At 40.9% G+C, this 27,163-nt stretch overlaps 1 protein-coding gene and 2 long non-coding RNA genes across 3 annotated transcripts; 2 read left to right on the forward strand and 1 right to left on the reverse strand.

Annotated features, from left to right (window-relative positions):
• Window positions 1-1,261: 1,261 nt before the first annotated feature.
• Window positions 1,262-2,933, reverse strand: LOC121715528. Its single transcript, XR_006033620.1, has 5 exons — window positions 2,879-2,933; window positions 2,618-2,759; window positions 2,287-2,507; window positions 1,960-2,064; window positions 1,262-1,845 (listed from the first exon to the last, which is right to left on the reverse strand). It is a non-coding gene; the product is annotated as an uncharacterized LOC121715528 (long non-coding RNA).
• A 14,088-nt stretch (window positions 2,934-17,021) lies between these two features.
• LOC121715501 lies at window positions 17,022-22,543 on the forward strand. Its single transcript, XR_006033611.1, has 3 exons — window positions 17,022-17,031; window positions 18,052-18,054; window positions 22,246-22,543. It is a non-coding gene; the product is annotated as an uncharacterized LOC121715501 (long non-coding RNA).
• LOC121715500 (immediate early response gene 5-like protein) lies at window positions 21,241-22,543 on the forward strand. Its single transcript, XM_042101291.1, has one exon. The coding sequence runs from the start codon at window positions 21,351-21,353 to the stop codon at window positions 22,146-22,148; it is 798 nt and encodes a 265-aa protein (XP_041957225.1). The 5' UTR covers window positions 21,241-21,350; the 3' UTR covers window positions 22,149-22,543.
• Window positions 22,544-27,163: the final 4,620 nt, after the last annotated feature.

Below are 27,163 nucleotides of genomic sequence, written 5' to 3' on the forward strand. Positions count from 1 at the left end.
CCATTTATCCCAGTAGTACACTAACAGTGATATATGCCCTGAACAGTTATTGTTTTAATTTACTACCCTGTACTATGGGTAGCCTATATTTTCTTTTAAATGTGACTGGAGAAATGGGAATGTTTTCTAATGAAGAGATCTTCATAAACAATTCCATCTGAAATATAGACATGAATTAAAGTTCCAATGTTATCACACAAGAGTAACACATGCATTAAATCAACAAAGATGCAAGTGGATTCTTGGAATCTCACATACACTATGCTGTACTAAATGGACAATGCCTCTCTAGGCAGAGCTCCCCGAAACCCAACACACTGGCTCATTTTACAGCGGGTCCACAGAGAACACAGCTGATGTAATTCTTCCACCTAAATGACGTTTTCTTTGGGCTGAAAAAAGAGTCTGGTTTGTTTGAAATATTGTGTGCCCAAACAGGAAGTGAGTGTTGAACTTCTCCTGGAGGATTTGAAGAGGATGTGGGGATGGTGTTGTTGCTACAAAACAGGTTTTTGTCCTCACATAACAGTCCAGTCACAATATTTTTGAGAAGACGGTACAGACAAGTCTTCTTATTATAAAAGTCTGTATCTGTGTATCAGTGGAATGTCTAAAAAGTGACCAAATCTAATGATATTACAGAGCAGAAAGTGTGATAGACCACAGATTCACACAGTCCAGGACAAACACTGAAATACACTTTTCATGAAGTCTGAATACATTTCTCATACCAACATGACAAGACTTGTGTCAGTTTAAATGTTAACCAAGTCCTCTTCTTTCAGTAAATTCAATGATTCAATGATTTTTATTTGTCACATACATAGATATACTGTTGTTGTTACTCAACTTTTCTGTGCAGAGGTCAGGCTTGTGCAAAATTCCAGAATTGAATTGAAACTGGCTCTTAAATTCCAATTCAATTATTGAATTTCACTTGCATTTCAATTGAGTAGCAAACAGGAAGCAGAATTAACAGAGGAGGGTAAAGTGCAGTGTGTGTAAGTGCAGTATGGCATGTCCATGTAATGTAGTTTACAAAGTTTTCTATTTGTTGTTCAAATGTGTGTGAATTAAATACAGCAATCTCAACATTTGTGATGTTTAGGTGTTTTGAAACCTATAAGGAAGTTGTAAATCTAACCCCTTTGCAAATAAATAAATACAGGGCAGACACAAAACAATTACTGTTTTCCACAATTGCTAAAACACATTTTTTGAAACCTTCCACCCTTTTTCTCAAAACTGTAAAGACAAACCCCCATTCTCAAACTACATTCACAGAACCTCTGTCACTTCTTGCAAAACTGAACTATCAGTCTCAAAACAGTTTTACCTGTGCTCAAAACCAAACTATGTCTTTAGATAATTCACAAAGCAATCAAACTGAAAACACTACTGAGCAGTCAGTACACACTACATTAAAAATGCAAAGGTGCTCAGTGTTCAGGGCATGGTATATAGATCCAGGAGAAATGTTCATTGTTTACAATACAGTAAATGCATTTTGCCACTTGTGGTTACCATTATGGTCAAGTGCATCACGATGTGTTTTATTGCTCGAGAATATGTTTAGAGTTTTGCAAAAGAATCAATTAGATCAGCAAATTGTGTTTTACTAGGTGAAAACTGTTCACCCAGTAAAAAAAAGTGTCTGCTAAATACAATAACCATAACCATTAAGCTGTGACATTTCAGTATAGCTGTGTGGTTGGCATGGTAAACGTACAGTAACCATGGCAGCAGGAATGTGATTGTTTTCAGGCCCACTCCTGAGGACAGCGCAGCACCTGCACCAGCTCATCCTCTCTGCTACCTGGCTCAGGGTCTGACCTGTAGCCCCACCTGAAATCCACACAGGTCAGTCACCGCTTGGGAAATGTATTTATTCTACACTAGAGGTTTCAGTCTTCATATGTAAACAATATGTCTGTGAGTGTCACTTTCCACTCTACTCACAAGGCTGTAGGGGGCTGAGAGGCAAACAGGGTCTCCATCTGGAATCCTGGAAGCTGGAGACCAAACTTCAAGCCTTTATCATACATCAGATTGAACTCTGTGTACCTGAAAAGGAGATAAGATGGAGGTCTCCCAAGAGGAGGTCAACTGGAGGTCTTCCAGCAGAGGAACAAAAATATTTGTATTTCACTCATCCTTCCGACACATCTGAACATTGTGTGTGAGAAAATTGAGTGAGAAGTCAAATATGAGTATAAAAACACAATGATGATGAGGACAAGCACAGCAGCAATAGGTATTGATGACAGGAACTGCACATTGTCCGACCTGCCATTTCGAAGTTGTTTCCATGCTATCTCCTGGTCAGTATAGGTATCACACATGCGGCCCTTTAGAATTGGAAGGTACTGTAGGCTGGGAGGATGGTGTTCGCACAGGATTCTAGGAAGCTGAAGTTTCCCTCCTCCTCAGAAGTCAAATTATCGAAAAAGATTCCCCCAAGCCCCCGAGTTTCTCCTCAATGTGGGATGAAGAAGTACTCGTCACACCTGTCACAATTACAGTCCTTTTACACCTGAGTGTGCTCTGAGTGAAATGTCATCCCATTGGTGAGGGCATCATGATAGTACAGCTAGTGAAATATTTGTGCCTTCCTCACCACTTCTTGAAGTGTGGGTATTAGCTGGCATCGTGTTTGTCACACATATCTTTCAGAGTCTTGTGGAAATGGGTGGCGTCCTCTGGCACCAGATAGGAAGAGTTGATGTCCATCACACCGCCATACTAGCCCACCTCAGCACCTGAGGAACACAAAATGTAAGACATAATTTCATTGGTGGAGCCGTGTTTTCTTCAGCTTAAATCTTAATGACTTGAATTTATGCCTGATTCACACTGCAGTACTAACGGGGACACCCACCATTGTTGAGTTTCATTACTATGAAACGTAGGTTGAATTTGCCAGCTGGCACGTGGGGGTTCTTGGCATGAACTACACAGCTCAAGGAGATACCCAAGAAATTGTGGTCTTTTGTGAAAGCTGGAAATATGCACAACGTTAAAATACATTTTCTGGTGGTATGTTTTTAAAGAAAAATGTAAAGTAACCAAGGGCGTTGTGTAAGAATGAAATGTAATAATTAGATCTGTGAATAAGAGTCTTGTAACACACACAAAAACTTCCATAAAAACAAGCATACCGGTAATATACCAAAATTTAAACATAAACCCACATAATTGTTAATTACGAGTCAATCATATTGCAATGTATTGTTACTCTTATTGGGGGTACTTATTCAGTTTCAACTATATTCACAGAGACACTTTTGCACTTCCAGGTGCTCAATTTCAATTGTTTTGAGGTACACAGTAATCAAATAGTTGTGAGGTTGCCTTTTTGTTTTTGCAATGGGCTGTTTCTTAGCAGTCTAAGCTATGGCTAGGAGCTAGCCTATCTAATATTTAGCTTAGCAACAATACACATGCAACCAATTTCTACCTGCTGTTATTTTGAAAATCTAGCAACCTGTCTCATGCTTTAGAGACAGAATCAGCATTTCTATGTAAGCATGGCTTCTACTCTTATTATTTAATTATATTTTTGATTTGAGAAAATCATAGTTGAATATAGCAGATTGAAAATAATTGAATTAACATAAAACGTACAACGTAAAACAATGACATCATGGTTACATGGTTTGTCTGTTGGTCTGCCAGGCCCCCCATCACTACTATAGGCCTATACAAATTTATTTATTTTTAGATTGATTTAAGTATAAGTATAAGTATATATACTCTTTTGATCCCGAGGGAAATTTGGTCTCTGCATTTATCCCAATCCGTGAATTAGTGAAACACACTCAGCACACAGTGAGGTAAAGCACACACTAATCCCGGCGTAGTGAGCTGCCTGCAACAATAGCGGCGCTCTGGGAGCAGTGAGGGGTTAGGTGCCTTGCTCAAGGGCTCCGGTTACAAGTCCGAAGCACGTAATAAGCTTGTAATAAGTAATCTTGGCTGCCTGGCGCAGATGCTCAACCACAGCCATAGGGAGCTTCCCAGTTACTATGACAACACGTCCCCCTTGGTCATTACGGCCATTACACCTCCGCCACCTGGAAATACACACACCACGTGTCCAGTGAATTCTGCTGTGCTTTTCTCATCTTAAAAAATAAGTTCAAGAGTCCTAACCAGGCCAACATCTACTTTTTTAAGATAATAAACAGAATGCATGTAAAAAAGGACAGTTCTAATAAGCACAAAGAATACAGCACAGAAAATAGTGTAGAATTGCATCAAAGATGTACAGAAAGAAATGGTACCATCTGACCCAACCGATACCTTCCGCACGCTTCCAGGTGTCCAGTTTGAACTGAGAGAAAGTGGAATAGAACATTATGTCCAATATTCCAATATGTGGTTTAATGTTCTGCATTTCTCATTAGTAGGTCACTTTGATACTAAAAGTATGATTATATGTAATGACTGTATGATATCTGTACTGTCCCTGTGTATATCTGTGTGTGACTGTATTTAGAGATAAGCAGGAATATTATGACTTTGCAGTGCTTCACTGTTCTGCATGGCTACGTCAGTAGCTATCTGCTCCGGATTGCCAGGCTGCCACTAATCAGGGTCTGATTCAGTGTAGTCCACGTGAGATGGGATGACCAACGCCATCTCCCGTCAGCCTGGAAGGATACTTAAACCCTATTGTCTAGGTAGAGCAGCTGATGGATCTTTAGGTGAAGTCATGCTTTCTCTCCCTTGATGCGCATCATTGTAAATAAACTCTGTTCCTGATTTTTCATACTATTGGTCTGACTGGGTCTCTATTAAATCTATGGTATCAAAATTACCATCAGAACTCAGCCCCCTCGATCTTCTGCAGCTCCTGTAGCAGCTCCTCCCGGACCTTGGCAAACAGGTGAAGGATGCGGTGGCCTGAGTCTGGGTTCTGGAGCTGAAGTCAGCGGGGATGCAGCCCTGGAAGAAAGACAGAATCTTTTCCTCAGTCATGGCCTCCATGATCAAACCTCTGAGTCTGTGATGTATGACTGCTCTAAACTGTCTCCTCTCTCTGCTGACCTCTATCCTTGCCCAATCAGTTTCATTACGTGTCTGATTTTTTTGAGGCCTTATTGGGCATTTTCTGGTTGGCATCTCAGGACCAATGATTAAGTATATCTGTATTTGTTATTCGAGACAGCCTACTTATTTTTAAGCCCTAGGGATTTCCCTTCCAAAACAGTGCAGAGAGTCACGCAGGTGGAAACATGAGTCATCTTCAGAATCTAACTTTCAGTTTCTCTCATATAAGGGCACATGCATGGGATTGTCCCACTGGTCAGATATCCCAGGACTGCTTTCATATCAGTTCCATTCAGCAACATTTGATCATATTTCATGACAAATGGTACTGCATTTTACTGTATTAATGTCTCTCATGTTACAAAATAATTGTGAAATGACTTTACTTATACCAACTTACCTGGCCTAAAGGCTTTTTGCCCTTTACCACATTGTGACTTCAAAACAATGTGATATTAGGGATCAGTGCACTTAGCCAAAGTTGCTTTCTTTGTGTTGCTGTTTTTTTTTATTTTCCCTAAATGTCCAGTAATTGCCCAGAACTGACCCTGGTTTGTTTTTTCCAGCAAATAATATGTTGTTGAAGATTGTCTTGAGCTCAAAATATCTCTTTTGATTGGTACTCTACATTAGAATGCCATGTGTTTTATCACATTTATGAATCCCAGGGTCAGTTGTTTCTCTCTGGTGTTATGTATGGCACATTTGCCTCATCGTTGTGATATAACTCAGAGTGGCTTGACAACTGTGGTGAAAATGCTGTGGTGAAACTGCTGCTGTCAAAACCTGGCAACCGATTGAGACATCCACCTGTACAATAACTTTTTTTCAGTTATGTGATTTAGATCAGAGCCGTATACGGATCTGGTTTAGAGCTGATACTTGAAACGTGGAAGTCAAACATAGACGTCTTGATAGAAGTTTATTTTTACCAAGTTGCCTTACAACACAGTCATGCAACATTACTTCCAGTTATTCACTGACGGGACAGATTTTCCTGCTTGCGCCTGTTTTCCTGCTGCTTGGGATAAACAAAAACTGACAGTAGCAACAAGTTTTTTTACTCTGGGGACATTATTCCTCATACGCTATTTGTAAATACCAGTATGAGTTAAATGCACTGAATAAATAATCATCTGGAAGGATGTCATTGAAGGTTTAATCATGTAGCTTAAATTATTTGACAGAACCCTGCAGTATATAATGACACATGCCACTGAGTTTTATACACAGAACCCCAGAATGTACGGTGGCCCTGATGGCTCAGCGAAATACAAATGCCACAACACGACAACATTAAGCCACAACACTTGCCATTGGATGTTTAACAAATTACATCCATATACAACCCAAAATCAGAAAAAATTGGGACGTTGTGTAAAATGCAAATCAAAACAGAATGTGATAATATACAAGCATATTTAGCAGCAAAAGGACATATACAACATATCAAGTGTTGAAAATGAAAATTTGGACTATTTCATGGAAAATATTAGCCTGGACCCGCTCACCTAGATCTTCTTTCAGGGAAACCTAGTCTGGAAACCCATAGTTCATTACTTCTCCTCAGACAAGAAAAATGTCAGGCCAACCAGCGATGAGGGGAAGACGAAACTGAAACTTATTGTGATAAACAGATGCAGCAACACCTGCAAACGTCGAAAAATGCAGAAAATATTTACAGCAAAGGTAGACCCACATACATTGTTTCCTGACTGTAGATGCTGTTTATTGTCAGTTTGTACATTTTAGGAGAAGTAACTTTAGTAGGAAGTAACGTTAGGCATCTCTGACCAATTGGTAAGGCTGGACCAATGATTTCAAAGTTAGTCCCCGTCGCAATGCAAGTGTTCACTTTGTGAATGAGTCTGGATATTTCCAGGCTAGGAAAATAGATGAATTTGATGCCAGCAACATGTTTCAAAAAAGTTGGCACAGGGAATGTTTATCACTGTGCTGCTTCACTTCTTCATTTAACAAAATTCTGTTTTGAGAATGAACCTTGCAGAAAAAAACAGCTAGAAACCAGCATAGGCTGGTAGCTGGTTTTAGCTAGTCTCTGCTGTTTTTCTCCCAGCTCTTGCTGGTCTTTGCTGGTGTAGCTGGTTAGGCCACCAGGTGGACATGCTGGTGTGACCATCTGAGAAAGCTGGTCATGTTGGTGTGACCAGCCTGTCATGTGGGATACAGCTGGTGTAAGATGGTCATGTTGGTTTGCTAGAATGACCAACATAAGCTGGCATGGCCAGTCAAACCAGCAATGTAGACCAGCAACACCAACTAAAATAACCAGTTTGAGGTGGTACGACAAGCAAAACCAGCTGAATTACCATCTTAAACTGGGTAAACCAGCTGAAGGTATGTTTGGGTGTTTTGGCAAGAGTTTTGCTGGTCAACCATCATAGGGTGGTCAAACAAACTGGTTAACAAGCTGGTCAAGATGTTTTTTCAGCAGGGCTTTTATTACCTGGATTATTCCTCAATGGAGAAATACTGTCTAAAGATGTGCATAATTCATTTTGCCATTATTTTCCTGAAACATTCAAGGTCTTCCCATGGATGGCTTGGATGGCAGTATATGTTTCTCAAAACCTGTATACATCATTCAAAATTGATTGTGCCTTGTCATATGTGCAAGATGCCCATGCTGTAGGCACTAATGCACCTACACACTGTCATACACACCGCCTAGATGAGTCTATGATTTTTTACAGAATTGCACATTTTGATTGGTCTGCACAGGACCTTTATCCATGTTATTTCAGTCAATTTTAAATAAGCTCCGGCTCAGATAAGACTGTAATATTTCTGTATCATGTCTAAATACAATTTTGGCTGTTGCATTGTAAAGTTTACACTAGTATTTCTGAATTGAGTATCGGGTCTGGTTTTGATGCAGCGCTATCTGAGGTCCAGAAGACCACAGCCATCCAATATTGTTCTTCAGCTCTATCCCTTGTTTGCAAAGATTTCTCTGGATTCTCTAAATAGTTTAATTATATTATGTACTGTAGATGAACTCTCCAAATGAATGAGTGATAAATACCCCTACATCTTTACTTCTAGATACCCTGCCTCTCTGGGATGCTCTTTTTCATGCCCAATCATGTTGCCAGTTACCCTAATTAGTTGTGAAACAATCCTCCTTTTGTTTTAATTATCATTACACAACTTTTCCTGCATTGTTACCAATTTTTGAAACATGTTACTTGTATCAAATTCAAAATTATCATTTATTTTCCATGAAATAGTCAAATTTGTCATTTTCAACATTTGATATGTTCTCTGTGTCCTTTTTGCAACTAGATTTGAGTTTACGAGATTTGCATATTATTGCATTCTGTTTTTATTCACGTTTTACACAATGTCCCAACTTTTTTTTATGCCTTTAATCAGATAGGATAGTGGAGATTGACAGGAAGTGAGTGGGAGAGAGAGTCGGGGTGGGATCCGGAAAGGACCACGGGGCGGGAATCGAAACCCGGGTCGCCGACATAAGGTGCAGGCGCCACTGCTGGGGCCCCAACTTTTTTTTTTTTTTTTGGGGGGGGGGGGGGGGGGGTTGTTTAATCATAAATAACAATCATATAAATAAATAATAAAAACTGTGCATTGGTATAGAAAATAAATCCAGATACTGTGGTTAAAGTAGCAAATATTCAAAAACTTGCAAAGAACATCTGCATGTTCTTTCTGACTTTGTGTGGCCATACCAAAGTTCCGTGTGATCCTGTAATGCATTCAGAGCAGCCTAAAGAAAAGGGGGGGGGGGGGGTGATGACACCAGTTGGGCAGAGATAGAAGGTGGCATGGGGCGAGTAAAGGAGCAAAAATGAACTTATGTAGTTAAAACATGTCATACCATTATTTTGGTTTGAATATTGTTTACACGATCACAAAAGACAGAAAATGACATGGCTTTGGATACAATATATTCTATAACAATAGTTTGTAGTTGCTAGTAGTTAAGCACTACCCTAATTCAACTTAAAAAAGAGCACTGATCAAATGGAGGAAGGGCAGAGAGGAAGGGCGGAGAGAGAAGGCAGTGCGTAATTTCTCAGAAATAATGACCAATAATGATCAATAATATCTATTCAGAAAACATAGAATTTCTTTAACCCATAACTTGTGTGTTGCTGATTTCACCTGATTCGTCAGACTGTGGTCCTTTGGTTCAGGTAAAAACACTGAATGTAGTTCCAAGTATGTAATGTAAATGTATTGTATATGTGGGGTAAAGGAATAGCTTCAGTCTTCTATTAGCGTCAGTCTGCTATTCTGGCAAAAGGTATTGATATTTGAACTTTGAACATTGCAGTACCAATTCATTGAAGTTTGAAAAAAGTATTGGATTAGGACTGCAGATGGCATTATCTTATTAATTTGTAATTAGCCTAATTATGTACCACATACATAAAACCAATATTCTTCAGCTCCATGAGTTTGAACTGCATAGCTGTAGGTCATGTTCCTGAAGCTGCTCATGTGAACACTGCCTACTGTATGGAATCAGCTGTTCACATATTAATGAGTTTTAGTGACCCTAAATGTACAAAAAAAACAGGGAGTAAAAGGATTTCCTTAGTTGTGGCCTATATTGCAGTTGTAATTAAGTTTGCTGGTGCTAAAATACACTACATTGTTTCCTACACCTTATTCAAAACCAGCAGTTAATATTCCTGTCATGGTAGGTGAGGGGAGGTGTGTGTGGAATATTTTGGTTTTCGTCTTTGACTGGCCTGCTGAGAACTGATAACATTTCATACTAACACAAATTTCGATACATTACCTTAAGCATCAGACCAAGATTGATAGGAAAAAGATGTAACCCAAATATTGTGAGGCCACCATGTCTCACATTTTTCTCATCTAAACTATCTTACACTGCCATCTAGTGGAGAAATAACTATTACTGAAAAACAGTATCATGTCTGTTTGCATCCACTTTTTCATCTGCAGTGTCTATGGAAATGAAAAGCTGAAACAACTTCTGCAAAAGAGAAAAAAAATAGCTTGTTACTTAATGTAATATGCTCCTTAAAATCAGGTTTGGTTTGTGCTTCCTCCTGTATCAAGAGATCCATGCTCCATGCCAAGATTCTTGCGTATCGCTACACTGTTAGATATACTGACATATCTCCAGGCAGTTGCAACCTCATCTCCAGGATATCCTAGAGATTGAGGGTTGTAAGGAACCCAAAGAATGCAGCCAGATAGATAAATCAGAATGTGGCAGTGATGGTTTACAAGAAGAAATTGGCTCCACAAAAAGTCCACACCTCCGCAGAATTTCTAATCCTTCACCAACCTGCCCGGAGGGAATAGGCCATTTTCCCGCTCAGCTAGGGCCCAAAACCATTGATTTCTCATTGGGTCCATTTTGTTGTCTAGATAACTGCAAACCAGGTTACCTTTAAGCCCTGCAAATCTGTACTAGCTTACTTATCTTAGTCAACATTTAGAGGTATTTTCAAGGTTCAAGTTCAACTAATTTCTGCACTGGTATGTATTTTTTTTTTTTTAAAGTCTGGGCAAACTCAGAGGCAAAGATTAAAGGAGATCTGTGCAAAAGCCAAATCTCACATAAGACCACAAGACCTTCTAAACTAAACCTTATACCTTTTGTCCAGAATTTATTGGAAAACAGTCCGACTGAAGCACAGCATAGAAATTAGTTATTGATTTCCCACACACAAGCCCAGCGAACAAATCCATCTGATTCCAACCCTCTTCCTTTACCCTCATCTACTACCGCTTTGTTCTCCACAATATTTGTCCTTTGTATATCACTCTATTTTCCCTATCCCGCTTTCTGTCATTTGGTTTCTCATACGTTCTGCTGTATTGCTCCCTTAATCAGCTGGTGCATTCCAAGCTATTCAAAGGCATTCCATGCCATCTGCTTATTGGCCCGTCTGTCTTATTCTTTCATTACGCATCTTCACACAGCCATCTATCAATCACCATCACTGGCACATCGTGGAGGCTTAGAGCAAAGTAGGCAAAGTCCATGCACTATCATCTCCTCATGCAAAATTCAGTCAGCTTCTGCAGTGTTATTTTCTTCCTCTTTGTTTGAGTTCCACATGAACCAACTATGATACGATGAGGTGTGTGTGAGTGTGTGTGTGTGTGTGTGTGTGTCATTAAATGTGATGGTCATTTAGTTGAAGGACATGCATAATTACTGTAAAAAAAGGAAAATTACCATGAAATGTCAATATGTGTATGTAAATAGGTGTTTCTCCACAAAATAACTGGATTGAAGACAACTGGAGAGGCCAATTAGTGTAGATGTTGGAAGAAGGCTCTCTGACAAAGACATACTCTCTGATCACTGGCAGGAAGGTGTAACACTTCTCCCTTCCCCCATGCTGTACCTCAACTGTGTTCCTGCTCCCTGAGCCTGATTTGGAATGGGGAGGGTGTGAGGGTATATTCAGAAGGATGACGGTGGGGGTTGCGGGTGAATGAAGGAAAAGAACAAAGCTGGAATTTAAACAGGAATGTATCCCATCCATTCCTACGAGCACCCATGTGATGCTCAGCTTTCTCCAATGGGGGCTGGGGATCTGGTGGCAAATGTTTGGCTCTTGGCATCTCCAGCATCTACTGTAATGTCGACTGAAGAATGACAAGCCACTGGATAATCACAACAGTATGAACAAAGATGACTCTCCCAGGTCTAAACTGGGTCATTCAAAAAGCAGAATAAAATACTATGCTATACACTATGCTATGCTGAAGTATAGAGTGTTTTAATTTATAAATGGGCACAAAAGGCTACATGTGAAAATTGGCAGTTCTGCTCAGACTGATACAATGGTCATAATGTCATAGCCTGGTCCTTACCGCCTGTGACTACGTTTCTCTTCGTCAAACAAATTTAGGGCGGAAGTACATAGGATGGTAACGACCAGGCTAATAATGAAGAAGAATATTTGAATACAAGAGTGTGCCATGATTTGGTACTGCAATGACTCCGGTCAGGGACATTTCACATTTCTGCGCTCTGTGTGTGAGCACTGGTCTACATCCTTGCTATCACCGCCCAGGCAACCCCCTCTTGGAAACTGATGCATACATGAATATTTCTCATCGCCTGACAGCCAAGCATACTCTAACATCAGCAAGAAGTCTTAGGGAGTGAGCGAGACAGGTTTGGCCAAGCTTGGCTACTTCACTATTCTACTGCAGTTACAGTTAGCCCGGATGATGGAACATGGCCCTCCAGGGAGACCGGCTGCTGCTGCTGCACATGCGAGAACCTGGCTGTGCCACATCAGAAAACAGTCTGCTGCTTCCCCACGCCACCGCCACCCATCTCCCTTCTCATCTGCTATCTGTGAGGGCTGTGGAAATGCAAGCAATGATCAAGTAGATTAACCATGATTTTTGACCCATTGTTTGATAATGCTTGAAAGATATTTTTCGAGTGTAAGTATAAGTGATACACAATGAAGGCTTATTCTTTCCTGTAGGTCTGTATAAAAAGCTGTGTCCCTGTGGGTGAACAATTTAAGAATTGTATGCATGGTCAGTGTGGAACGTGTGCTATGTGATTCCTCATCTCGGGGTTGCTGAGCTTGCACACACTGTCTACTCACACCAGACAGGGTCTAGACTGGAGCAATTACTAAAACCTTTAGTGCTCAGGGCACAGACCCAGCCTTGGGGGGTGGGGGAGGGGCGTCGGTGACCTGGACTGAGATGGACTGAGGGGAAGCACGATGGCAACAGAGGAGTGAAAAATAGATGGAGGTGCCCCTCACTGGTCAGGAGTCTAGACGTGTGTGTGTGTGTGTGTGTGTGTGTGGGTTTATGTGGGTTTGTGTGTGTTCGTGCATCATTCCCGCTTCATCACAGAGAGGCGGGGATGACTGCAGGAAGGATCCAGGTCAATGAATTTGTCATCCACATGTGATGTCGTCGCTCTGCAGAAATGCACACAAATGTTGAAACTGTGTTTATTTGTCAGGCCAGCTACAGCAGGAGATTATAATCATATGTCCTAAGATGTATTTCCTTTTAGGGAAAGTCTTCCTTTTTGGTTGGCCAACTGCAGTGGGGATATATGATCCAGAAGAGCATGAAGTTTAAAAAGTGGATTTATGCAAATGTGTACAAATATTACTGTAAAGTATGGCATACATGGAGAAAGCTCTAGAGCCTTCATGTGGTCTTGGAAATGTGAGTTTGCATGCGAGTTTTAACATTATTAAATCATAGCATTGTGCTTAACCAGTATGCCTAATTCTGCCACCTTGAACACAGCTTTCTAAGTTTGTTAATTGGGGAATCTTTTTATTTATTCCGAGCAGAATGGAGCAGACCGAGAACACCTATTCTAGTTCATGTCAAAGGAAGCCTGGGTAGTACCACAGGATGGAGGAGTGACACATTCACAGGAGAATGAGCCACCCATGTCTGACACGTACGCATGTACGCAATTCTTATGCAGACACCCGCGGGCTCCCTTCCTCTTTGATGGGCCTGTCAGCCAGACATCGCTCACGACTATCAAACTATCACAGGTACACGCACAGGATTGCCTAGTCAGTCAATGAAACACATTCTGTGCCTGTATGCTGATTTAGTCTATTTTAGACTAAAAGTTGGTTAATTGGTTAAATTGGTTCATTTAGACATAATGTAGCAGCCATATTTTATGAAAATAGGTGGTCAATACTGGTGTGGGTGTGTGTGTGTGTGTGTGTGTGGGGGGGGGTATGAAAAATACTGAGAAGGAATGCTTATATTAAAACAAATTCAATGTCATTATATCATAAATAAAACACAATTGAAAAAAGTGAGTCCAGCCTTTTAACTGAGTATTATGTGTGCTCTGCTTGTTTTCTGCTTCATGATACACCAAGTATTTCTTATTTTGTAATTTTCTCAAGTATTTCATTTCTCCACGTTTGCATGATAAGTAGGATTAACCTTCAAGCATCCCTCATCCTTGCGACTATCAAGAGGAAAGACACAGAACTGCTATGCTAGCGTTCATCTTCAGCGTTGGCTTACCAGGAGACTGCTTTGTTGTGCTTGCCTGTCACATGACTACGTTTCTATGGCAACCAAGGTCTCCGTAATCATTTGTGCAGTGACCTTTATTCCCTTGAGGAGAGGAGAGAGGGAGGTTGGAAGGAGAACAAACGCAGCTGGTGGAAGGAGAGATGGTCTGAAGTAGATGGAACAAACCATTACCGAACAAACATCCCCTCAATTGAGTGGAACGCCTCTGTTACACCCATGTATTCAGTGTACATTCTTGCTTGTATGGCGTGTTCTCTGCTGAGAGAACTGATGAAGCAATATTAGGGAGAAAAAGATCGATACTTCTGTATGTTTCTTATTTCTTCTGGTTGGTACAAGGCAAACTAGGAACTAAGGCACACATTATGTGTTTTCAATGTACATGCACATATTTGGAATATGCAGTATAGCACATGCAGATATGATGCCTTCAATAAGTCAACATGCAATTATGTATGTGTTACACAAACCTTAAACCCTCTGGACTGATATCCCTACAAAACTTCCTAGATGCATTTTTAGTAGTTTTCTCCTATTCATTAATAAGCAAATTGTTTGGAACGTGGAACATAACACACAGCATGCATACAGAATTATAGTAATTTCTTACTGATATGGATCTTGTTCTTAAGGTTATTTTCCAAATTGTTTCCCATGATTGTCTGTTGTGTTGGAATATCTGATTGCCAACTACTATGAACACAGTCCGTGGTGATGTGGCACAATAAAACCACATTATAATAAACTATCTCACCAAAACTGTACGTCGAAGCCAAAAGCGGAAACGAGAACTGACTCATTTCCACCTGTTATTTAGTGCTTTGGATGAGCGTGATGATATCCTGTCATTCCCCTTCCTAATGACACAGTTTAGATGACACAGATCATGACAACAGCAGAAGGAAGGTAAACTGTGGTTGGCTTCTTTAAATATTTGTAAATCCTTAAAAGATTTTATTCTTTAGAAATGCAAAGATGACACGGTGTGTTTCCTGTCATAGAGAAAAGGCAGCATGTTGGTCAGGGTTTACATATATGTAGCTGATAGTGCAGATTCAGTCAGTTGATTCCTCAATGAAAGGGAGCATATTTCATCTAGGACGAGGGTGAACTAGCCTGGCTGAACCCAGAGGAACCAAATTTGAACTTGCTCTGGAGGTCTATCTGGAAAGGGTCCCATTGTAGCCTTGTGAGACCATCCTGATCTTGCGAGCTTCAGTTTTCCACTCGCAGATCAGTCTGGCATCTTTCCGATAGAGAAAATTTGGAGCAATTTCGAATTTCGCCAAACGAACAGCAGGTTTTGAGGCGGGTTTAGGTGTGACACAACGAACAATATGATGGCATCCACAGATGAGATGAGCGTAGCTATCGTGCAAGTTTTATCCGAATTAGAAAGTATTCCTGGGGAAGCTGTAAAGTTATATGAGTCTCAGCCATGCAGCTGGGAGGAATGAAAGACATAGACATCTTCCATGGCCGATTCCAGTCCATAATGGAGGAATATACTTTCTTCAGAAGTGTAGGGCCTACTGTGAAAACTTGGTGGGGATTATCGTTGATGAGGTTCATGTCACATACAAATGGTAAGTTTAAAAACGTTAACGTTAGTTATGTTACCTAACTTAATTGTATGTTAAACGAAGGCATTAGAAGAACACTTCCTTCATCTGATTGGTTGATTTAGCCCGTCGATAACCAACATAGGTGGTGATAGACAGGTGGTTTGTCCAATCAGGTCAGGTTAGTGTCAGGTTAGTCCCACTGATGTCTGTTTCTGAATCTCCAAAAAACAGGAACTTGTATTTTATTTGGAATTAAGGCTGCTTTAAAAAACTTAATTTACAAGAAAGATGTTTTTGCTGCACTTCTGAAATAATTTGTTAAGAGTTAAATGCACTAATTTCACTGCTGGTTATGCCCCTGGAAGTTGTAAAATGGGAAGTCTGGAAACGGGCTTCAGAAGGACCTGCAGAGCAATTTCATATTTGCTAAAATGTAACTCTCTTTTTGACCCCTCACTATCCACACAATTCACTCTACAAGGTGTTAACTGCGTCAAACATTTAGTAGTTGGATCAAACATTTATTAAAGGATATAAACAAATTATAAACAAAACAAACTCTGCTGTGCAATTCATTTCTTTTTCTGTTTTTGGCTCCACACTAACATGAATAGAATGGACTTTAAATCTACACTTTTCTAGAATGTGGAGGAATTTAAAGATACACACACAGTGACACAGACAGACAGACAGACAGACAGACAGACAGACAGACACACACACACACACACACACACACACACACACACACACACACACACACACAATTTTGTGCAAGGCGAGGCAAGTAAGTAGCTTTAGTGAGTGCTTTCCATACATTCCAAATGAGCCCTCACAGGATCTTCAAAATGCATCTGGGAAAATAATCAGGTTATCTCATTTCAATATTAAAAATAAAACCCGAAGCTCATCACAGACTGCCTTCTTCGCCTGGCCCCTCCCTATTCTCTTTCTTCCATTCGACCCTGCTTTGAAGGAAAAAAAATCTGCATAATTCTTTTTTTCTCTGAAGTCTATGCTGATGTGTGCACATGAGCGAGGCTCTGGCTGATTTGCGTGCCATGCAATGCTTCTGCCATTCATTACAGGCATACCGAGCGGAACGGGCACCATGGGGTACTCATTAACCAGTTCAGTGGAAGAAAGGCTGCTTTTTGAAAGACCTGTGCTGCACGGGTTATAAAGCATATGTGGGTATTAATGGAGGGGAGCAGAGGAGCAACTTTGCTCTCTCAATGTGATTATACTATGATGTGTGTGTAGCTGTGCAAAGATAAAAAAAAACCCAGACATTATTAGATTAGATTAGATTACTGTAGGTTCAACTGTATTGTTATTGTAAAGAGTACAAGTACAAAGACAACGAAATGCAGTATTATGCAGGAAATCAACTTGTATTTGTATGAAAATGGTAACAAAACAAAACAAACAAGACTTGTCAAAGCACCAAATTATATTAGAATATATATATGTACATATATGTACATATATATATTCTAATATAATTTGGTGCTTTGATAAGTCTTGTTTGTTTTGTTTATATATATATATATACATATATATATTCTAATATAATTTGGTGCTTTAGTCTATTGTTTTGTTTTTATGCAATTTAGACAACAAAAACAAATCATATTTATATTTGACATTGGTTGCAGTTTAGTTTTGTTTAAATTAGAACAAAATTGGTTTGAATTTCTCCCCAAGGGTGTGGCCAGCTGAGTAAACATAGAAAAATATGATATGCCGTCCCACAATGATTCCAGTTTGTAAAAATGACAAAGCCCAAAGATTAACACACTTTATGTGTTTACAGGTGACCTTAAACTAACCACCATTCAAAGAGTGTAAACAGCAATGACCCTGGAATAGGTGGAGTCATTTAAAATTCAGATGAAATTCAGTTGAATTTTCCAATTCAAGTGATTACTCCTAATGTGTGTCTTGTAGAGGCTCATAGTTGTGTAGTGCCTTGCGATGTTCATACTTTCATCCTCCTCTCCTACTGGAAACTACTGTTTCTTCCAGTCAATTCACAGGTTTTAAGGTACATTTACTCAATAAAATATGTTTGTTTATAGTATGTGTAATATACATATTAAATGGTTGGATTATTTGTTTCTCAAAAACAAAAGTATAGATAATTAATTTCCAGCAAAATGATACCAGCTTGCCTACAACAATACAATGGGAAGATCCACAAGAATATTGGTCTACCTGATTTTTCTTTGTTCCACACTCACAGTGTGTGTGTGTGTGTGTGTGTGTGTGTGTGTGTGTGTGTGTGTGTGTGTGTGTGTGTGTGTGTGTGTAAAAAAAATGTGATGGACCTGGAGATGGTTACTGCTTTCTGCTGAGCTTGACCTTGCCTTGTCAAAGCTGCCAGCAGCAGGCAGTGATCTTAACTCCCAAGGGATACCCTGCTAGACTAATGGGCTTAGCTAGAAAAGGATAACTGCTGTGGAGGAGTTGGATGAGATCCTGCGCCCAACACATCTCATCCATCAGACGGTGGGGTTATTATACCAAACCCATTTCCTATAGAGGGTTGCAGAGAAAAAGATATGTCTCCCCCATATTCTGCTAACTGTACCTAGACATGTACATCGTGTAACCAGTAGAGGATATACTACTGATTATAATAATATTTAATTTAGTCATGATTAAGTCAGTTTTTAACAAAAGATGCTTTCATAGCTTTCACTCTAAGATCTACCAAGTTACTAAGAAGAAATGTGTTCCTTCTTTCTTTTCAGGATATGGCTTCCTCATAACCTGGAAAATCCAGACCCTGATAATCTAGAAAGATTAAGGGTTTGGCCACGAACAATGTAATGGCCCAACTAGAGGGGCGGCAACAAGCATGCATTTAAAAATCTCACTGCACGCAATTGGATAACACTAGACCATGTTTACTCTGAATGATTTCTGAGTAACACTATGACCAATATTTACTGTCCTCCAACGTTGCAGCGCTGTCTTCATCAGTTTAGCTGGTTCCCCGGGATACAAGGGGTAAAAGTAAGGTGCATCATTGCTCATTGCCAGAGTGTCTCGCAGAGACAATTCCATTGTGCTCTTGCGAGAACTCTGGATTTCCAGGGTAGCTTCCTCACAGACATGTAATAAATTGTACAGTATATCACAACATGTGTGCTATACATTGAATGATGTTTTGATGTACATTGAACTATAATAGCCCTCTACCAGTGCTGGGTATCTCTTTACCAGTGCTGGGTATCTCTCTACCGGTTCTGGGTATCTCTCTACCAGTGCTGGGTATCTCTTTACCAGTGCTGGGTATCTCTCTACTGGTGCTGGGTATCTCTCGCTTTCCCAGTTCCATCTAGAGTGCAGGCTTCATAAATACAAACGTAAGGTGTTCAGGCGTAATACTTAACCAATTTGTCTGTTGCAGCTCAACCTTGTTGCTGGAAGTCAGCAACAAGGTTGAGCTTGTTATTTTCAGGTGCTGCATGATATCATTGTGCTGCTGTGCCCATGGTGTTCCTTGATTATTACGCTGGAATGAGAGTATAGTTCCATGTTAAATCAGCCTAGAAAATCCCCACGTTTCATTTTCCATTGGTCTTGTTACACATTCTAACTTGAGAGGAGACAAGTTTTAAATAAGAAAATTACTGGAAGTCATGGTCACTTTTAAACCTGATGCTAGCAGGAGAGAAGCTAATGGTCTAATCACATTCAATGATCTATGCTAGGCTGGAGCTAAAACTAGTATCACCAGACTCAGAGGACGGCTGGATGAACTGGAGAAAGGTAAAAATTAATTGTTTAACTCAAGGAGAGGTGGAAAATGAGTGTAATTCCCCAAATGGTGGAATATCCCTTTAAGGCATCGGGAGGGAGGTTTACACAATGTACATACTGCACAGCTACAGACCAGCTGGCTGCCATTACATAAGCACAGCTGCTTCAACTATCTATGACAGCTAAAATTAATGGTTTGTATAAAATCCCAATTTATTACAGTATAGGGCTACAGTGAATCGGTTATTGTCCTATTGTTAAAATAGCCTCAGAGATGGTTCACAATGCTTTTGCTTTAAGAGCAATCAAGGACATAGTCTTCAGACACTCCTCAGTGTTTCCCACAGAATTTAATTCTATTTGTGGTGGTAGGTGATGGGGGTGTTCACAGTTTTGAACAAATTGGGGGTGTTCACAGTTTTGAACAAATTTGCTCAACGTGGTTATGCGGATTTAATCACGATTTAGTCCATCGTCTTCTATGCCAACAACAATCCTTGCAGGATGTTTAATGTTTTCTTTAAACGTGCATCCAGGTTTGTTGAGGAGAGTCTGTGCAAAGGTGCACATAGCTCTACAATAAAAGGATTTCATCCAATTTAAAGGTGATGGTGACTTTCCCCGCTGCGCCTATAGCGTCCCCTGGCGGAAAACCAATCTTGCAACATTGAGACTACCGTCTCAGAAAGAGAAGTGAGAAACAAGAAACTCGTTTTAAATCGTGTTTCTTACCTTGTAACATCCACATAGTTCTGCCAAACTTATGCTAACTGTTCGCTAGCTTGTAAACAAATCCATGTGCTTTATCGTTCGTTACCTTTTCCCACAGTTTGAAATAGCATACTGCACAATTTCTCCAGCAGAGGGGGAAATTCTGCCAAGTTTCCCTTTAAGTAGTACAGTATAGAAAATCATTGTGTGGCGGTCAGTGTTGATATTGTGGTGGGCCGCCACAAATAAGTCAATGTATGTGAAACACTGCTCCTGTCTGGCAAAGTCTGTCTGTCTGTAGTTGTGTAAAGGTACAGTATTTACATACAAAAGATGAATCCAAAGTAGACTATTAAGACACCAGTGAAACGATTGGGATTCCTTTCCTACACCTCTCGCAGCCTAACCAATCACATTGATCAGGGATTCATAACGTTCATACTTTGCCTAAACTTTACAAACTGACAATAAACAGAATTGGCAGTTAGGAAACAATGTATGTGTACCTATCTTTGCTGTAAATAAATGTACACATTCTTCCAACTGCAATTTGTTATGTTTACAGGAGTCACTACTACCGTTTAACACAGCCACTTTCGATTTCGAAACTATAGCGTCATCCCCTCTTGTCACTGATTGTGCAGGTAATATGCCTACAGATGGAAACGTTAGTGAACTATGGTGTTCCAGACTAGTATCTCCCTGAAAGGAGATCTGGGTGGGCGTGGCCAGGCTATTTAGGTGTGGCACACTGAATAAAAGTAACATAAGTCGAAAGTACTTACAAATTGCTAATTAAAATCTTTCTGGGGAAAGAAATGTGCATGGTGAAGATAACAATACCGACAAAAAAGTGCATTGGTGGTCCCTTTTTCTGAATGGAAACAGCTGATTATTTCAAAGGTGCTTCTTGAATGAAATAAATAATCAAGCTTGAAATTATGCTCTTCAACTGTACAAGGATTTTGTAGCTGTGAGGTTAGTAGTCTCCCCTCTACTTACGCTGAAACATCATTGGCCAGATTCAGGTGGGCGGGAACCGTTTCAAAATATCATCCATCCTCCACGCCATTGCAACTCTTGTGCAATCGGAATCGCGCGCTTGTCCAATGTATTGCGCAAAGCCACATAGGCTATTATTAATGCAAAGAAAAGTATGTTAACATGGACCATATGTTTTAGAAACGATAGGATTATGTTAGTGAAAGAATGGAAAATACTGTCGACGCGGAAAGTTTGATTTCGATTTCTTTGAGGAAAATTCAGAGTTCACGGACGCAAAGAGGGGGCATCAAGCTATATAAAAACCTCTTAGTTTCTTATGTGCTAAGAAATGCCAGGCAGGTCTGCGTAGTTGACAAGCAAGATGAGACTCGTCCGAATCTTGTTGATGAAAATAGATGTATGCATACCATTACGAGTGACTTTAAATCTCATAATTCAGATTGTAACGTGGATTTGACTGACGGGGTGCGAGGAAATGATTTGGTAACAGTGTGTGCACGGCAGTCTCTGTCGTGGTCTGTTTGCCTACTTACGGACCGTCACCAGGAGTATACAGAGAATGAGATCTTTCAAACATTCAGTGAACAATCATTTCCTCCTGGTTCTGACTTCTTGAACCCAGAATGCTGTCAGACCACGATGTTGGACTTGGATACGCACGTAGTGTCAACTGTGGACAGTAGTAGCTGCCATGTGGATTGCTCCGGTGCACAAACATCTTTGCGCAACAACGTCTGGAGAAAACGAAAGGTGGATTTCTTCAACATTGATGAAGAACGGTTGGATTTAAGCTCTTGTAAAAAAGAAAGACTTTATATTACATGTCCGCCGAATGAGAAGTCGGACACTGTCGACGTTTCCAACATCGTCTCTATTTTAAGTTTCAGTTTAACCGAATTTATGAGCATCCAGACAGACGTAGAACAACATAGAAACAAAACCTTCCCCATGTCATCTGCGTCGTGTAGTGAAGCATGGACACGAGCAATTGAAGCATGTTGACTGATTTGATATTGTTCCCCATTGGAAAAGATACGTCATCAAATGGACACATTGGTTTTGGGAACCTTTTGGTGGGTGTGGAGAGAGAGAGAGAGAGACGCGCATACGAAATGTCAACAGTGTTACACGTGGTGACCTCAGTTAAGGAAACATTAAGGTGATTGTAGGCCTATCATCAATATCGGCAGTGCTTTGAAATCTGCTGTCTGCCCTACTGTCTGAGATAACACCACAAATGCTGCAATTGCGTTAATGCATAATGGTTTTCCCTTAAAAGTCAAGGAAGTGCATGTTCAGTGTGATACTCGTATGTGAGTGAACTAGTTGCATCTGTCTTTCCGTTGGGGAGGTTTTATTTTTCTATGCATTGCCAATAAAATGTATGTTCATAATTACTTGTGGCAGGCTACTCCTTTTATTGCGATTGCATCAGCATTCCGATTAATAAGACAATTAATCTATCAACTGAAGCGTCTGTCAGATCTCTAGTGGTTGGTCTTCTGTATAACAAAAATACATAGGCCTACATGCCTAAACAACCTTATTGTTTAATGACATTTTGGGTTGTCAATTTTAGTTATTTCTTTTTCATTCATTAGTTTCCTGGCATCTTGTCACATCTGTTTTTCACCGCCACACAAACAATCCAGGGGGGAATTCCAAGTACGTGGTTTAGTGACAAACCTGGGTTAGTTAACTCAGAGTAAATTGTAAACCAACAAGAGCCCTATGGCATTGTTTTGTTAGAAGAATGAAGCCATACAGCTCTTCTATTAGGAGGTTTACACCTTACTTTGAGTTAACTTACCCATGTTTGTCACTAAACCACATACTTGGAATACCCTCCAGAATTCTCAAAACAAACACGCCATTGCATGATAAGTATGTACTTCAAAATTCTTCTTCATGTATGTTTGAACCACTCAAACTAAAAAAAATCTTTACTAATTCAAAGCCATCTCTCTGTAAACAACCTTAAAAAATGTAAGGTAAAAATATAACATAAGAGCGCACCCTACTGGCTCAGGGTGAAAATAACCTTCTGGCACACTAGGCTTCCAAGGAATTTGTAGATAACAGTGGACCTAATTAAATTTTTTTCTTCACATAGGCATTCAGTCGTTAAAAAAATAATTTCCTTTTCCTCCACACTCAAAGACGTTCCTCTGTTAATTCTAAGGCAGCTAAATTAATACTAAATTAATGAAATTAAACAACAACAACAAAAACACACATCTGTTCTGTTAGGGGACACTCCATCCACCATACACACATGACAAAAACATATTGTTTTTACATACTATGAGAGTAACATATTTACATAGCCAAATATATGGTTTGTGTTAACAAACGTATGCTATGGGTTTATGGGTAACAGTCACTACAAAAAAATAATCACAAACAATATCATGTCAGATGTTTAGTATTGGAATAGCCTGGCTAGCGCCACCACTTCTCAATGAGACGTGGTCTGGGAACCAAACGTTCATTTTCTCGTATTTGAAAAAAATACCCAGATCCGTTTATTGGGTGCCACGGATGTCTATCAAATGCGTCTGTGCATAGCTCATCATTGTCTTGCTTTCCCCCCTGTTCTGTGATTGGTTCCCTATCTGAGGCAAAAATTAGGGCGGTAGTTTCCAGGCTGCCTTAGCAGCGTGAATCAAATTGCGCGCAAGGCAGCATGGGAACACCCAGGCTAGTATTTGAAAGCAATTCAGTTCAATTAAATTCAAAACACTTTATTTATCCCCAGGGGGCATTTTGCATAGCCACGTAGAGTAGTACATAGATAAACAACATAAAATATACATACAAGTGTTAGAGACTATATTTTAAATAAAAATATGTAAAAACAACAGGTAGTTAAGTGCACTGTGCTTTTTAAGCACTATTACATGCTGCAAGTCACTATCTATGTGCCTGTGGTATTGACTGAGGTAGAGTCTGGATATATGGGGCGCCAAATGTAACATACCTTATTTCATGGACAGAATGACTTTTGTGTGATGAAATACATATATTCATTACGAAACCATGTTACATCGTAACGCATTTTGTCCACGGAATGCACAAATTGGTTTGCATTGTGTCCACGAAACACTAAGAGAACACATCATTTCGCGGACGAAATTGACTGGTGGCCTTTTCCTTTCGTGGACATAATGCTGAATGCACTATTCACTGTCGTAGACGAAATAAACTCTTTTTGTGGTCAAAAGTAATTCTGTCTACGAAAATACGGAATGCACATACACGCATCATTCTGTGAATCCCATTTCATTACGTGGACAAAATGCATACAGAATCACGAAATCAGTTTTGTGACCTGCTACAATACATTTCGTGAGTCAGCAGTTTACGGAATTAATTATTTGTCAGGATAATTTCATTACGTGGACGAAATGCATAAGAGAATCACGAAATCACTTTTGTGACCTGCTACAATACATTTCGTGTGTCAGCAGTTTACGAAATGAATTCTGTTTCACGATAATTCCATTATGAGGACAAAATGCATAACAGGATCACAAAATCTGTTTTGTGACCTGCTACAATACTGCAACAAACTGCAAAGTTGTCTCAGAACGGTTTTATTGGTTACGTACCAAAACACACGAACACATAATTCCGGGCCAGACCTGGCCCTTATGCTCCAGCTGTCACGGTCGGGTCCAGAACCCGGGCCGTCGGTGGCAAACTGACTTAACCCACTAGGCCACTGAGACTAATGACTCAAGTGCAGAGCAGACAAAGTAAGATTAATTGAGTTTTTCAGGTTTTAGACACAAAAGCTCAGAAGATCCAAAAAAAGTCAAAAACAGTCCAAAAAGTTAAATCCAAAAACATCAATCCAAGGTGTAATCCAGAAAATCAAAGTCCAAGAGCCAAGCCAGGGTTCAGATAACAGAGTTCAGTCCGAGGGAGGAAAGGCAAACAAATCCAATAGGAGAATCCAAAGGAGATACCTTAAACAGTCCGGGTCAACACAGAGGTAAAGAATCCACAGGGCAAACACTTCCACAAATTTCCACAAAGGCTTAGAGCTTGAGACACACAGGGTAATCACGAAGACTTAGCAAAGACACAGACAAAGAGCAGGGTTTAAATACACTGACACAATGAGGAAATGAGACATGTGACCAGAGACATTGAGGAACAGGCTAATTGGATAACAAGAGGATTGGGTAACAAGTGACTAGCTAGGGACAGAACAGAAGTTTTTGGCGACATCTAGTGGCCAAAATAGTTAATGTGTGACAGGACCCCCCCCTCTCTAAGAATGTCTCCTGACGTTCCCTGGACAATCAGGATGTTGGAGATGAAAGTTCTTTTTGAGATCTTTGTCCAGGACATCTCGTGCTGAGACCCAGGAGCGCTCCTCTGGTCCATAGCCCTCCCAGTCACCAGGTACTGGATCTCGCCACAAACCCGGCGGGAGTCCAGCAACCGGCGAATAGTGTAAGTGAGCTGACCATCAATGATCCGAGGCGGGGGTGGGGCCTTGGGGATAGGGGCAAAGGGGGAAAACAGGACTGGGCGTAACTGGGACACATGGAAAGTGGGATTGATCTTCAGGGACCGGGGCAACTGGAGACGGTAGGTGACTGGGTTAACTCTGTGGGTAACCTTGAAGGGACCGATAAAACGAGGGGCCAGTTTGCGGGATTCCACCCGCAACGGGATGTCTTTAGAGGACAGCCAAACCTGCTGTCCAGGTCGGAACTGCAGTGCAGGCCTCCGACGGCGATTGGCCTGACGCTGGTTCCTCTTGGATGTCTGCTGCAGTGACCGTCGAGCTCGCCGCCAGGTCCTCTTGCAACGCCGGACGAAGTGCAAGACAGAGGGAACACTGACCTCACCCTCTTGTTCAGGGAACAGTGGCGGCTGATACCCAAACTGGGTTTGAAAAGGCGACATCCCTGTGGCTGAAGACTGGAGGGTATTATGAGCGTATTCTGCCCACAACAGTTGAGAGCTCCAGGAAGTGGGGTTGTCGGACACCAGACTTCTCAAAGTAGTCTCCAGCTGCTGGTTGACCCGTTCAGTCTGGCCATTAGACTGAGGATGATACCCAGATGAGAGGCTGGCTGTGGCTCCAATCAGCTTACAAAAGGCCCGCCACACACAGGAGGAGAACTGGGGACCCCTGTCCGAGACGATGTCCTGGGGGAGGCCAAAAACTCGAAAAACATGGAGAAAAACAAGCTTAGCAGTCTCAAATGCTGTAGGCAGCTTGGGCAAAGGTATGAAACGGCAGGCTTTAGAAAATCTATCAACAATAACCAGAATAACACTGTTACCTTCAGAAACTGGTAAGCCGGTGACGAAGTCCATGGACAGATGAGACCAAGGGCGATGAGGGATGGGGAGGGGATGCAGAAGACCTTGTGGACGTTGATGCTGGTTCTTACTCTGGACGCACACAGAGAAGCTGGCCACAAAGGCCTTGATGTCTTTTAACATATCAGGCCACCAGAAACGTCTCTGGAGAAACTCACAGGTCCTCTGGGACCCAGGATGGGCAGTGAGGTGGGATGAATGGCCCCATTGAAGAACCTGGGACCTTACAATCCGGGGCACATACAGCAGTCCTCTTGGACCAGTTCCAGGATCTGGGTGTTTCAGAAGTGCCTTCTTCACAATTGCCTCAATTCCCCAGCGGATAGGTGCCACTATTCGTTTAGCAGCAATTATGGTTCTCACCTCATCATCTTCCCGACTTGAGGGAAGGAATTGCCTAGAGAGTGCATCTGGCTTCTTGTTCTTGGTTCCAGGGCGGTATGAGAGCGTGAAATCAAAATGAGTGAAGAACAGTGCCCTCCGGGCTTGACGGGGGTTCAGGCGTTTGGCTTGTTCGAGGTATTCCAGGTTCTTGTGGTCAGTCCATACCAAGAATGGATGCTGGGCCCCCTCCAGCCAGTGTCTCCATTCTTCTAGGGCACGCTTAACTGCCAATAGCTCTCTATCTCCAACATCATACCTGGTCTCGGTATTAGTCAAACGGTGGGACA

Source organism: Alosa sapidissima, chromosome 8, assembly GCF_018492685.1.
Source record: "Alosa sapidissima isolate fAloSap1 chromosome 8, fAloSap1.pri, whole genome shotgun sequence".
NCBI lineage: Eukaryota > Metazoa > Chordata > Actinopteri > Clupeiformes > Clupeidae > Alosa > Alosa sapidissima.

Bases quoted from the DNA above. Each gene is read 5' to 3' on its own strand.
- LOC121715500 (XM_042101291.1), top strand. From the start codon at position 21,351: ATGGAAAATACTGTCGACGCGGAAAGTTTGATTTCGATTTCTTTGAGG.